This window comes from Syngnathoides biaculeatus, chromosome 8, assembly GCF_019802595.1.
Source record: "Syngnathoides biaculeatus isolate LvHL_M chromosome 8, ASM1980259v1, whole genome shotgun sequence".
Lineage (NCBI taxonomy): Eukaryota > Metazoa > Chordata > Actinopteri > Syngnathiformes > Syngnathidae > Syngnathoides > Syngnathoides biaculeatus.
The window spans coordinates 9475924-9489520 of NC_084647.1; the positions used below are offsets into that span (position 1 = coordinate 9475924).

Here is a 13597-nt window from a genome sequence, read left to right on the forward strand (position 1 = left end):
CATTAATATGAGGCCACGACGGGCTCACAGTCATAACAGGCTTCTGAGGAAAACTTTACAATGTGGCCTGCAACAAAACTATTAGGGTAGCCCTGATGCGGAACTTCAGCGGAGTTTTCCTGCTCCTGTATCACCCCCCCGGCTCCCGCAAGACGAAACAGGAAGTGAAGGTGCAACGCAATTGAGGAGGTCACATTACATGTGACATTTATTTTGTTAGTAAATAGAACATCTGAGCGCTAGAATGAATAAAAACAAAAAAGATTTGGTTGGACCCCTCCCCCTCTGGAGCCAATCACCTGGAAACCAGGAAGTCACACGATCGGTCCCTTCTTGCGGGAAACTGCGGAGGGCGGTCCGGATGAGCGGCGGACGAACGGACTTCTCTTCTTCTTTCTCACAGGTAGCCCTCCTTCTTGAACTGCTCGTACAGGACGTCGCGGTATCGGTCGAAGCCGCCGTCCAGTCGAAAAACTTTGCCCGCCTCGCAGACCCACAACTCTTTACACACCAGCCGGATGAGACGCTCGTCGTGCGACACCAGGATCACGCCGCCCTGCCGGAGGCACGTCGGCGACTCGTCAGCAAGACGGCGGGGGCGCCCCGACGCTCGCGAGCGTCCCCAAAGTCGAAAACCCATCAAAAGTCACATTCTAAAGCCAAGTAACTCCAAAGTCAAATTCAAAGGTCAAATTTCTCCTCAAATAATCCGCAAGTCAACTCATTCAATTGTGATTTCACCCGAAAGCCAAACAATTGACAAAAATGATTCTGTTAATTAGCTCAAAAGTCAAATAACTAGTGACGAAAAACACAAACCCTTAAAAAGTCCAAGTAAAAAAAAAAAAAAAGAGAAAAGTCAAATCATTCAAATGTCATAAAACCCAAAAGTTAAATCACCTTAGAAGTCCAAATCCAAACGTCAAACACCCCAAAGTCATAATTCAAAAGTCATATGCTCCGAAGCCAAATCCCCCAGAAACACCTCAAAAGTCAAATACAGCAAAAGCCGCACGATACGACAATTTCATCGGGCGATAATCGGCATTTAACGTCGTCATTCACAGAGCCGATCGATGATGTCGCGTCGCAACCGTGGACAGCTTATCTGAAACCAAAAGCTACTTCATTTTTATCTTGCAGTATTTAATTAGGAATATATTTTTGGTGTCTTTTGAAGTAGTACTGTAAATCTCTGATGGTCAATAGATATTGGGGGGGGGGGGGAAAAATAAGGGACTGACATAATCTGCGGATCAGACTCAAAGACAAATTTGCTCTTTCACGATTAAACGATGTCAGACGACTGCAATCAAACGGACTACGACACCACCGCATCTTGTTTTGCACCATCATTGGGCTTTATCTCGTCAACTCAAGCGTGACTCCCGACTGCGGTGACAACGGCGAGTGGATCACGCTGACTGTATTAGAAGAATATGAAAAAAAATAAAAAATGTTGTGGTCAGCGAAGATCAGGACAGGGCAGGACGTTCGCGTGAGTGCTTGCTGGAGGGACCGTCACGTATTTTACGGCATGCAAAAAAAACCATACGCAGGCTAGCAAGCTAGCAGCAAATTCCAACCTTTTTGGAACGGATTAGGCTATTTACATGTAAAATGCGCTTCTACTTGCAAAAGTTTCATGTGACCAAACGACTTCGGGAATAGATTAATTTCGCAAGTCGAGGCCCCACTGTTATGGGGGGGGGGGCAAAGTCAAATCATTCTTAAGTCAAACAACGCAAACGGAACACGAGCAGACGGACGTTTCTCATCGACGGACTGACTTTGAACTTGTTGAGGGCGTCGGCCAAAGCCTCGATCGTCTCCATGTCCAGATGGTTGGTGGGCTCGTCCAGGATGTAGAAGTTGGGGCTGGAAAAGGAGCACACGTGACGGGGCGGTCTCGGGGGCGGCCCCCGCGACGGACCTACCAGGACATGGTCATCTGGGCGAAGGCCACCCGACTCTTCTGGCCTCCCGACAGGCTGGCGACGGGCCTGGTGGCCAGCTCTCCCGTGATGCCGTAACCCCCCAGCTGGTGGCGGTACTCCTCCTCGGTCCGACCTGCGGCCACAAAGACGCCCGTCGGGAAGTGCCGCTCTCGCCGTCGCCGTCTCCGCTTGCGCCGGGGGCGCACGGTTGCCTACCGGGGAACCTGTTGAGCAGCAGTTCTACGGAGCAAACGTTCAGGTCCAGCTGGTCCACGTGGTGCTGGCTGAAGTAGCCTATCTTCAGATTCCTGCCGACGTCAGTTATGTTATCGGTGTGGTGGTGGTGGGAAGAAACGACTGCTAAGTGGAGGAGGTGTGGCGTCAAACGTCCACCGGGGGGGTTGAGCGGCCGTCTCACCTGTGAGCTTGGCGCACTCCGCTGATCGGCGTCAGGTCGCCCATCAGTAGCTTGAGGACCGTACTCTTCCCGGCACCGTTTTGGCCCACCTGATGGGAACATTTCTCAGACGTGTAAGGCACGACTACGACCTGTCCGACGTGTGTCAAACAGGTCCACGCCTGACAAGTGGGTCCTCCGACACGCGTGCGTCATGTCGAACACGTCCAAAACTAGTCTCACGTTCCCATGACGCGTCTAAGACATGGTCAAATCACACATCCAGGACAAGTTCAAAGAACTGGAGACAGCTAGAGCGCATCTAAGACACACTTTCAGACAACTAAGATGTTTTAATGTAGTTCCACCAAAGACACATGGATGAAATGTCCGAACATCCAAGATATGCTTGGAACGGGTCAATGACACCTTTTCGAATCTACGACGGTTTGTCTGTGAGACCAAGACGCAGCTTTCAAGACACGCCAATGACAAGTCTGTGACGCGTTGACGACATGATGTACGTCGGGAATAAAGACATACCATGCAGACGCGAGACTCCAGGTCGGCGGATAGGTTGAGTCCGGAGAAGAGGTGCCGATCGGGTGTGTAGTAGAACTCCACCTCGTCTAGTTGCAGGATGGGTGGAGACAACTTCTCAAAATTCTCCGGAAACCTGCCAGGCAAGCAGAGCCAAAATCAACGGCGGCGTTTCTCGCGCGACGCGTCACACATGCGCAGTCCGTCCGCTCCCACGGTCTCACCTGAAAGTGATCTGAGTTTCTTTGTCGATGGGCTTCAGTTCGGGTCTGCGAGCAAACATCGGCGTCACAAATCATTTTATACGTGGCAATGATGGCGGCGCGCACGGACGCAGCGGCTCAAGTGCTTCCATTTGTGTTTCGTCTTTGTTACACCTTGTTGACGTACGGCTCGGCGCTATTCCGCCACACCCGTCAGAAACTATTGGACCTCAGGGACCCACACAAAATTGCGGTCTCGAGAGATTCTCAGCACAAACGCAACATTCCAGACGACCCGGCGAGGTGGACTGTTGTCGGGCCGACAAAGTGACGGAGAGGAAGCCGAAGCGGGGCCGCCGCCCGCTCAGGCAAAGGAGCGACCCGACACAGGCTACCTCTTTCTGGGAACATTTTTTTTTCTTTTTTCAGAGCGCCATCACCACCCTGAACTCATTTTTCTCTTGCCACGCTCATTTTAACATCCTGCGTATATATATATATTTTATGCATTCTACACATGTATTTTTAGCTTGCTTTTATGTATGCACTGATAAAGGAGATATCATAACAAATAAATGGCATTCATTCATTCATTGCAAATCTTGCAGCACGGCGACCGCAAGGACTGCGGCGTACTCGCGAGCACTTACAGTCTTTCCAGCACTTTCAGTTTGCTCTGCACTTGAGCTGCTCTGTTGGCGTTGTAGCGAAATCTGTCAATAAACACCTGAAATGAAACAGATGCACCATGAATGGAAAATTCCAGCCCAATTGATTTGATTTTTTTTTTTTTTTTTTGGGTCCCAGTGAATATTTTGTTGGCGTTGGAGTCAACACTGAGCTACGCAAGCTCTCGCCGCGCGCACGGAGCTGTGACCGTCATTACAGTCGAGAGCGATCTTGCCCACCGTGGCGGATCCTTGAGATGGACGACAATTGGAAAATTCATCTGTTGAATTCTTATCCTGCCAACGCAATAACTATTGACCAGTGGAGACGCATTCAAATATTCTTTTTGCCTTTCACTGCCCTTTAATGCTTTACTATTGGATTGAAGTACCTGCACCGCATGGCAAGTAGTGGTGTGGCGTCGGCATGCGGACCCACGCAGAATGGAACAGAAGCCTTTTGACTTTGAAAATGCATACTCCAGATGACAAATGGGCTTTTTGTTCAGTGGCGCATTGAGATGAGAGACGCCAACTTTTTTTTTTTTGTCTGCGTTCACTCCTGAGGGCAGACATGAGATCGATGGCGCTGTATGGTGGCAATACGTCGTCTGAAGTCACTTGACGACAAGCGATTGCTTGGCAGATTTGAGTCAAAATTCTTCTCAAAAAAGGTTTCCATCTGCTTAATGACACTCCAAGCTAAAGTTTAAAACTAAAGAGAAAAACCAAAAATAAGGAATTCCACTTTGTATATTTCAAATAGGCAACCCGAACGTCCGCTAGCAGAATGCTAACAAAAAAAAACGGGAAACTCCACGGACGCACAGACAGCGGAACAAAGCGGGCGTTCCCCGGGTCCAGCCACTTCGAGCCCAAGTCAAAGTAGCAAGTGAGGAGGACCGGACTGTCGGCCAGTGGTCTGAGGTCGGTTTTTTCCGCTTAAAGTAAAGTGTGTCTTTCATTCGGGAATTTTGGAGGACGACCGGTTAAGAACGGAAGCCAAGTTGCGTGAGGTCCAGTGTGAAATATACATATATTTATATCCATCAGACTTTCCCGAGTTCCAGACATGTTTCTCCCCAGCCTTATTGGAATTTCTCGAGCTGATCTGCGTCACCCGTGAAGATTTCGTCGTTGTCGACTTCACGAACGTGGCTCTCCTGCATGGAGCCGACCAATCAGAGGAAAGGCGACAAAATGTGGACAACGCAGAAACTAAACAGGCTCAACACACAAGTTGCTCTCCGAACGGCCTTTTCTGGACACCCATAACAAGACTGAGCTTTTTATATGACGTACGTGATCGCAAGTGACTACACGAGGGTTTAAATAGCCAAAATGAGGGACCTTAACCAACCACATTCATGATGGTCAAACATACAGTGGGAATGTTTGTGTTACGGTGGCATCAAATCGTCGCAACCGTCAAGGGTTCAAATTGCATTTGTCACTTTTTGTTTCTTCAGAATTTGACTGAAAAATGGAGATCTCAGTTTTCAAAAGTAGGACTATTGTAATGGATTGGGAAACCAATCGTTTCCATTGCCGAAATCAATCAAATCAAATCGACGTCGGACCGCGCTTTGGTAGGCCAAAGCGCGCGCAAACGCCACAATGAGCAGCACCATCGGCGTTACTGCGAGCGGAGTACCTGGATATGTTGCCTGTACTGCAGCTGCGCTTCGTACTCTCGCTGTTGGTTCTTGAGTCGATCTTCTTTAGTTTTGACAAAGTTCTCGTAGTCGCCGCGGTAACTGTCCAGTCTGTGCGAGTGCAGGTGCACGATGTCCGTCACCACCGCGTTGAGGAAATTGCGGTCGTGCGACACCACCAAAATGGTGGACTGCCACGTCTGGGTGGGGCACATTTCCATGAGCTCTGCGCTAACGCCGCCGATTACGCGCAACGACGGCGGCCGAGACCTGCAAGTAGTTCTCCAGCCACAGGATGGCGCTGACGTCCAACATATTGGTCGGCTCTGGAAACACCCGCACAAAACATTACACGTTGCAGTACAAGCAGTGCGTCTTCCAATTTACGAGTGCGTTTAGTTGGGTTTTTTTAAGAATGATGTCCTTTACAATAATAATATTACATAGCAAGATTCAATGATTCAATGTGCTGGGGACATTGTGGTAATCCACATGATCTGTCTCCACTGCTGTCCACAGGAGCAGCAGCAGCGACATTCATCTTCAACTCTGTAAATATTTGACAATTTTTACATCTAAACGTGACTACTGCTTTCAATGTACAGTGGGGGGAAAATGACTTGTAATGTAGCTGATTAAAATGATAAATTGTCCTGATGAAAATGTAATCGTAGCGTAACTCTTCCAATAACTTCATCAAAGTGGCCCAACAAACTATATTTGAAGATGTATGGATTACTTTTCTTGATTTCTAATGAATGCATCAACCAGACCCCTGAAAAGTGGATTCAGACACATTATTTTGGAATTGACCACAAATGTCACCAGTCAGAACAAAAAAAAAACAAAACTACTACTTATAATAATAAGAAGTTGGCTCACTCGTATCGGAAGGCACCGCAGGACAAGTACATTCAAAAAAAGTCACCCCTGAACTACAAAAGTACTGTGACCGCTTCGTACTACTAACCAACCATCGGTGAGGTCATGTGACTCACCATCCAGTAGCAGCAGGTCAGGCCTGAGGGACGACACACACACACACACACGCGCGACCAATCAAATATGACGTACGCCATTCCCGGCTGACAAAAAACAAAACAAAAAAAAACAGGGAAGCAACTCACCGAGCAAAGAGAGCCCTCGCTAAGGCCAACCTCATCCGCCAGCCTCCAGAAAACTCTCTGCGCACACAACATTGAAGGCGTGTGTGTGTGTGTGTGACATTTATCATGTTTAGTGCACATTTCCCCCCGCAGCTTACACTTTTATTCCAATTTGAGAGGGCTGCGTATGACTTCATGCATGTAAAGTTGCGGTCGTAAATTTCAATACCTGGGCAGAATGTCATTTTTCTTTTTTTTAAATATTACAGATGTCTGAATAGCGTCCATCATGAATTCCTTCATGGTTATGTTTTGTTTCTTGATTTTTTTTTTTTGGGAAATACCTCAGCATTTCATTTGAATGACTTGAAAATCTAATATGTGTTTCACGTGGCCCTTTATGCTTTCTTGAAACAGTCATACCAATCTTACAAATGCTGCCGGAGCAATCAAACACTCGCCTTTTCTAATTGACTAAAATAATAAGGCCATGAATTTCACCTCATCTTTGGGGGTGCGCATTACACACGAGAAACGACAGCATGCGCGTGTCAACTCACTTGGTGGGTTGCTGTTGCATTTTGGGAGAAAATCCCAGACCAGCCAAGATGATGGAGGCTCTGATTGGATGACAGACAGATATGGATCAATGACAGTCCATTGATCAGCAGTCCTATTGGATGACGCACGCAGATCTACCGCGCGGGGGCTTTGTCGGCTTCGATCTCCTCCAGTTTGCAGTAAATTTCCGAAAGGCGGATGCTCGCCATCCCCTCAGCTCTGGAAAAAAAAAAGCCCACAGACAAATCACACAACACACAGTACAGAAACTATTCAAATTTTTCAGTTATATTGCAGCAATTGGCTAAAATCATTAAAGCAAGCCCATGGAAGGGGGGAAAAAAGTGCTGAGAATTTTGGAGATTTATTAAGAAAGGAAAAGAGAAATATCACACAGAGCACCGAGTTGGGGCAAGTCGATTGTTTTGCGTCAGAGTGCAGCCGTCCGTACTCACGTTCCGTTGGCGATGCGTGCGTTCAGCAGTCGTTCTTCCCCGAGGAGGCCCTCCCTGAGCGTGTCGCTCTCCAAGACACTCTGCAGCGCCGCCTTGTGATCGCCCGCAACTTCCTGCTCCACGTGGAGGATGGAGATGTGCGGCGGAACGTGCAGACTGCGGCTGGCCAACATCTTCAGCAGCGTGGTCTTGCCCAAACCGTTTCGACCGATCAGACCGTAGCGCCGCCCCGCCGCCAGAGAAAGCTCGGCGCCCTGAAGAAGACACCTGAGGATGAAAGGGAGCAGAAAGACGACACCTGTTGAACGGGACTCCGCCCGAGGCTTTAAAAAAAAAAACACTCATGTGGTGCGACCTGACATTGAAATCATTGGCGCTTTTTATGAGCCCCCTCAACAGGAGACATTTCAAGAGTGACGCTGGCTAATCGGTATTTTGAGAATCCATTATTCTACTGATCACCCCAATTATTTTGGGACGTACGGCATAACAACTCATTTTGCGTACAATACAAAATGCATTTTGAGTCACTAACCTCACATTCTACTGTGCATTGTAGTATCTGTGACTCCGAACGTGTGTGGTCTTGCGCAGTTTGTGTTTTAGGGGTTCCAACACCGACTCTGGAGGCCAATCATTAGGCTGTCAATGGTGCTTTACATGATGCAGGCATATTAAGGCAAATGTTGAAAAAGTTGGTCACCGTTTGCAAGACAAGTCAAATTGGCTTTAGGATGGCTCGAATCTTGAAAAATGCGAATGGTGAGTGATTGGTATCGCTTGGAACCACGAAATGGGGAATTCTTTCATAATATAAAATCCCGCTGCGGTATTTACGAGAGTAAAAAAACGAGTGAATCAAAATCTTTCACAATCTCTCACTCACACAAGACTCCTTACGGGCCTTCAGGACGTGTCCTGAGATACGTTGCGGCAGCGGCACCGTGACAAAAGAGCAAAATCCCGAGAAATTCACGATATAGGTCACGAGCCCCCACCGAGACGTCAGCAGTCCTCACCTCTCTCCAAAGGACACGTCGAAGTTCTCAATACGGATGTCGTAGCTGCGGTTCTTTCCCGCCTGCTCCGCTCGTCCTTCTTTTTTGCTGCTGGCCTGACTGGCCGAGGCTTCCTCCAGGACACTAAGGGCACCGCGGCAAAGTAAGACCGGACGGTAAGAAACACGAGACAGCACAGTGTGAGGCGGACACAGGAGAGCGCACGCAAGAAAAACTGACAGCGGAATGGACGCCTTCTGCAGGTCCTTCTCGTTGCGACGTTCGTGTTTGGCTTTCAGCTTGGCCTCGGCCTTCTCCAGCTTCTTGGCGTCCACCATCTGAGGGACGCACAGGACAATCTCGTCCATGTTTCAGCCGGGACTTCAGAGAACACTAGACACGTGCCGGTTAGCGCTTTCAAAGCATGCTGTACTTTTAATAACTGCACCCTTTCAAAAGCGCTAAAATGTTGCACCAGCATGATGAGATGTTTGCGTTTTTTGCCCGTATTTATACTTATATATTTGTTGGCATAACCCTTACCTGCAATAAGCGCATAAAGCTTCACCAGACTGTTGCATTCTTCATTTGAAAAGCTTTTCCGGGCCTTTACTGCAGCCTCTTTTCCTTCTCGTTTGTTTCTGGAGGTTTCTTCTTTCAGTCTTCCCTTCAGGAGGTCAAATATACGCTCTGTTGGGTTAAGGTCCGGCGAGTGATTTGGCCATTCGAAGACCTTCCACTTTTCACCCCCCCCGACGAGTTCTTTGTTGTGCTGGCACTTTGTTTTTGGGTCATTGTCTTGTTGCTTAATGAAGTTTCTCCCAATTAATTTGACTTGTGAGCAGATCGATCTCTCTCTCTCTCTCTCTCTCCTCTCTCTCTCTCTCTCTCTCTATCTCTCTCTCTCTCTCTCTAGCTCTCTCTCTCTCTCTCTCTCTCTCTCTCTCGCTCTCTCTCTCTCTCTCTTCTCTCTCTCTCTCTCTCTATCTCTCTCTCTCTCTCTCTCTCTCTCTCTCTCTCTCTCTCTCTCTCTCTCTGGCCTTTCCATCATTTTGGTAGAAGTCAATCTTGGTTGTATCAGACCACAAAAAAAAAAAAAAACGTTTGCATCTTGTGGTATGGCTTGTGTGTGTGTGTCTCTCTCTCTCTCCCTCTCCCTCTCTCTCTCTCTCACACACACACACACACACACACCACACACACACACACACACACACAAAGTCTTCATCGAACAATGAATTGTAACACATGCACCCCTGGTTGATGTCAGCTCTTCTATACAGTTGGTACGGTCGTTTCTTCCTTTTTCACGACATTCCAAATTGTTGAATTGGCTATGCGCAATGTTAGCATAACTGCTCGGATGGATTTTTTTTCTGTCTTTTCGTTTGTCTCCCATAGACGGACGGCTCTCAGGTCATCGACAGCAAATGAAGTTTTCCCAGGTGCGGCCCAAAGCCAAATACAAGCACGATCTAAAAGGGACCCTAACCTGAGCAACTACAAACACCAATCACATGGACTATTGCTCACTTGAAAAGTGGGAGGCTTCAAACAAGCCTGCGCTGTGCTGAGCTTTTTTAACACATCCAGATGTAACTACGAGGAAATAAAAGCTTCAATGCCGAACTTTTGTCTCGTATTCATCTTTTGATATGAAACTCTCAATGTCTTCGAGATCCAACAAAATTAAAAGAATTGACCATCCCGTTCCAATACGTTTGGAGGGTACTGAAGCGAGAGAGGCCGGCACGGTGGATCATCTGTTAAAGCGTTGGCCTCACAGTTCTGAGGAGCCGGGTTCAATCCAGCCCCGCCTGTGTGGCGTTTGCATGTTCTCCCCGTGACTTTTCTTCGGGCACTCCGATTTCCTCCCACATCCCAAAAACATGCGCCATGAATTGGACGCTCTAAATTGCCCCTAGGTGTCATCGTGAGTACGACTGTTTGTCTCTGTGTCCCCTGCGATTGGCTGGCAACCAGTTCAGGGTGTATCCCACCTCCTGCTCACTGACAGCTGGGATAGGCTCCAGCACTCCCCACGACCCTCGTGAGGATAAGCGCCAAAGAAAATGGATGGATGGAGAGTACTGAAGCTAGAGAGTATCTTCAATTGGATTTTTTTTTTTTTTTTTTAAACACCATGATTACAAAATGCTACATTTTAAAGCTGTAATTGCAATACGGTGATGCAGTGAAAGTGTGACATCTGGTCAGAATGTGAAGACGTACCGTGTTCTGGGGACGCTTCATCATCCAGATGCCCTGAACGTCGTTGTTGGCCGAAGCTAAGGGAGCGCGCACACGCGTCAAGTCCACAAATCACACACAAGCGCACGCGTTGCGTTGCGCACATGGGCGACAGCTCACTCGTATCCATGGACATCTGGGAAAGCTGCACCGGCGCATCCAGCAACACCTGACGCTGGGACGGGGGCCCGGGACGACGGCTCCTGAACACACACGCAGGCGGGAGAAGGAGATGTATCAGAGGCTCGCGACTTTGTGCACAAGTCGTACGCCGCTCACAGCTGCAGTGTGTTGAACATCTGCAGACAGATGTCTCGGACGTCGTCCTCGTTTTTACTGTCAGCCGACACCTCCTGCAGGACGCCGCCCACCGCCTCAAACACCTCCTCGCCGTCCTCGAAGTCGGCCCCGCAGCCATCCAACACGCCTGACGCCCACACACAATCATCAATTCCATCCACAAGGTTGCAATTCTATCATCATTGCATATTTCTTCTGTTGGAATACTGCCGTGGATGTTTCAATTCGGCATGTGACTTCACGGTCGTTGACAAATATATTATTTCAGTGCGTGGAAGAGGGTCTCGTCCATCTAATTTTACTTTGTAAAGCGCGATGACGACAAACAGCTGCGCGTAGATGGCGGCGTTGCATTGCTTAGATTTGGACTTCAGATCGGCACAGCTTTTGAGATGACAATTATCTTGTTTTGTTGATTGTGAGGGAGAGATAAATGGCAATGTTGGCAGTGAGACACGTTGCGGCATCTCACATGATAAGAGAATATGTTAAAATTGAAACCAGACATTGACATTCACTATATAAAATGATACATTTTGAAGAAATTAATGAAAATGGTCAAAAAAAAAAAAAAGTTTATCAGGCAGTCTGACTTCATGTCCGATACAGAAATTGTGGATTTGTAAATATGTGGTTTCAATCTAAATGCATGGCATAAAAAGAATATTTGTTGCAATAAGCAGTAGAAAGAGTGTTTCCCCTCATTATGAGAAAAGATGACACCAGTGACCATGTAAAAAGCCACCGATGAGCAACTGGAGCCGTGCAGTGGGTAAGAAACGCTGACAGCGCATTTTATGGTCGTATATCTGTGAGAAAAGGATTAGTTTGCCATCAAAAGCCCTTTCTCAGTTTTCCTTGTTTGATACTTTGAGGTGTCATAAAAGCAAAAAATGTCAACCTCAAAGTCACTTGACGTGCTCTTGTTCACAAAAGTTCCTTTTCTCTGTTCATTCATCCTGTGGATTTAGAAAGAACTCCAAATGCCTGAAAATGGCTGGCAAGATAAGATTCAGCGTCAAGTCAATGTGGTAACGTCCCAAATGAATGCAACTGTTATGATTTCACCTTACGGGTTTCTCAGGTCACACATGACTTTTTGCAACGACATTATTGTGACTTGCAAAACTGATGACAAGACTTCGCGTTACGTTGTGTGTGCGCATCGGTCGCCGCCAGAAGCGCCCACTCAACGAGCCGCGCCCTCTCTCAAATTTGAGTGGCGAAGGAACCACTCACTGTATTCTGCGTTTCTCCGTGCTGGCGTTTTTCTGCCCGCCACTACCGTTGATGACATGGGACACGACCTCATTTTAATTATCCACACCTGAGAAATGTCCCAAAAGGGTTACATGTTACAAATCTCTGATAAAATTACGCAAATTTATAGTTGGCAAACACTTCTTTGAATTCATTTGTGTGTGCGTGTGCCAAACTTTCAATTTCAACATTGTGATCAACTCGTGATAAATATTTAGCGTCAGTATTACATGTCAGTTTTCTGCGTTGAACAACATCTTGGCTGTAAAGTTTGGCAGAAAGTGGTATTTACCGGGTCTAAAAATTCCTTGATTTCAATATGCTGGGGGTGGGAGAGATACAGTAGTTATATCCCTGGAATCCTCCTCAAAAGACCTAATAATGTCAGTGTCATGGAAATTATTTACTCAAGGAATATTATGAAAACACGCCGCACCTGATTCTCCCACGCCGTTTTTAAACCAAAAAAAAAAACAACCCAAGATATCATTATAATTGACATCATTCACTACCGCTGCGGTTGATTCATTTTGGTTTCAGTAAATGGAGCGCCGGAACAGGCAAGCGAACACGAATGAGGCTCGGCCATCCGAGGGCTGAGCCGGTTAGCCCGTTAGCTGCTAACAGCTAGCAGGCTGCCCGGCGGACTCGTCTCGGTTTTGTGGGCCAGAAGACGACGGCGATGACGCCCGCGACTCAACCGTCGGCATACAGCGGCCGCGAGGCCGGCCTCTCACCTGTGATGTAGTCAAACAACTCCGAGTCGATGTCAGGAAACTCGCTCCTCAGGATCTCAACGTACGTCGCCGCCATGATGGTCACGCCACAGGGACGTGTTCTACGTCATCGGACGCAGGCGACCGCAACGGTCACACGTCATAATGCGTCGCCACTACACCGTGTGGAACTCTGGGGAATGGAGTCTTTCGACATCCCAAGTACTCCACCACGCGCGCTATCTTGCAACATTTTATCTGCAATAAACTGAACGGAAATTGTGTATTGTTATTTTGTTTTGTTTGTTTGCAAAGAGTAACAAACATTCCAGTGGGAAAAGTCCATATTCTAAATCAGGTTTATCATTCAGATTGAAACATTTGGTCATTCATCTTCCGTTCCACTTATCCTCACTAGGGTCGCGAGGGTGCTGGGGTACACCTTGAACTGGTCGCCGGCCAATCGCAGGGCACATAGAAACAAACAACCATTCGCACCTACGAGCATTTTAGTCTTTAATCAATGCACGTATTTTCAATGTGGAACGAAA

General features: G+C 47.6%; 1 protein-coding gene across 1 annotated transcript; it reads right to left on the reverse strand.

Moving 5' to 3' along the window:
• Positions 1 to 181: 181 nt before the first annotated feature.
• Positions 182 to 13290, reverse strand: abcf3 (ATP-binding cassette, sub-family F (GCN20), member 3). Its single transcript, XM_061827498.1, has 21 exons — positions 13068 to 13290; positions 11050 to 11197; positions 10891 to 10973; positions 10753 to 10808; positions 8761 to 8858; positions 8542 to 8664; positions 7523 to 7789; positions 7206 to 7286; positions 7067 to 7126; positions 6528 to 6584; positions 6399 to 6421; positions 5671 to 5726; positions 5400 to 5600; positions 3728 to 3804; positions 3099 to 3143; positions 2878 to 3010; positions 2356 to 2444; positions 2154 to 2245; positions 1938 to 2070; positions 1791 to 1878; positions 182 to 556 (listed from the first exon to the last, which is right to left on the reverse strand). Exons 1-21 carry the CDS (start codon positions 13141 to 13143, stop codon positions 398 to 400), a joined length of 2145 nt encoding a protein of 714 aa, XP_061683482.1. The 5' UTR covers positions 13144 to 13290; the 3' UTR covers positions 182 to 397.
• Positions 13291 to 13597: the final 307 nt, after the last annotated feature.

Excerpts from the sequence above, each read along its gene's own strand:
- abcf3 (XM_061827498.1), bottom strand. The coding sequence starts at position 13,143 with ATGGCGGCGACGTACGTTGAGATCCTGAGGAGCGAGTTTCCTGACATC. Across the intron at positions 8,859-10,752 it reads TGAAGCGTCCCCAGAACACG|ATGGTGGACGCCAAGAAGCT; the intron begins GTACGTCTTCAC and ends TGCGTCCCTCAG. Across the intron at positions 6,585-7,066 it reads ATGCAACAGCAACCCACCAA|AGAGTTTTCTGGAGGCTGGC; the intron begins GTGAGTTGACAC and ends TTGTGTGCGCAG.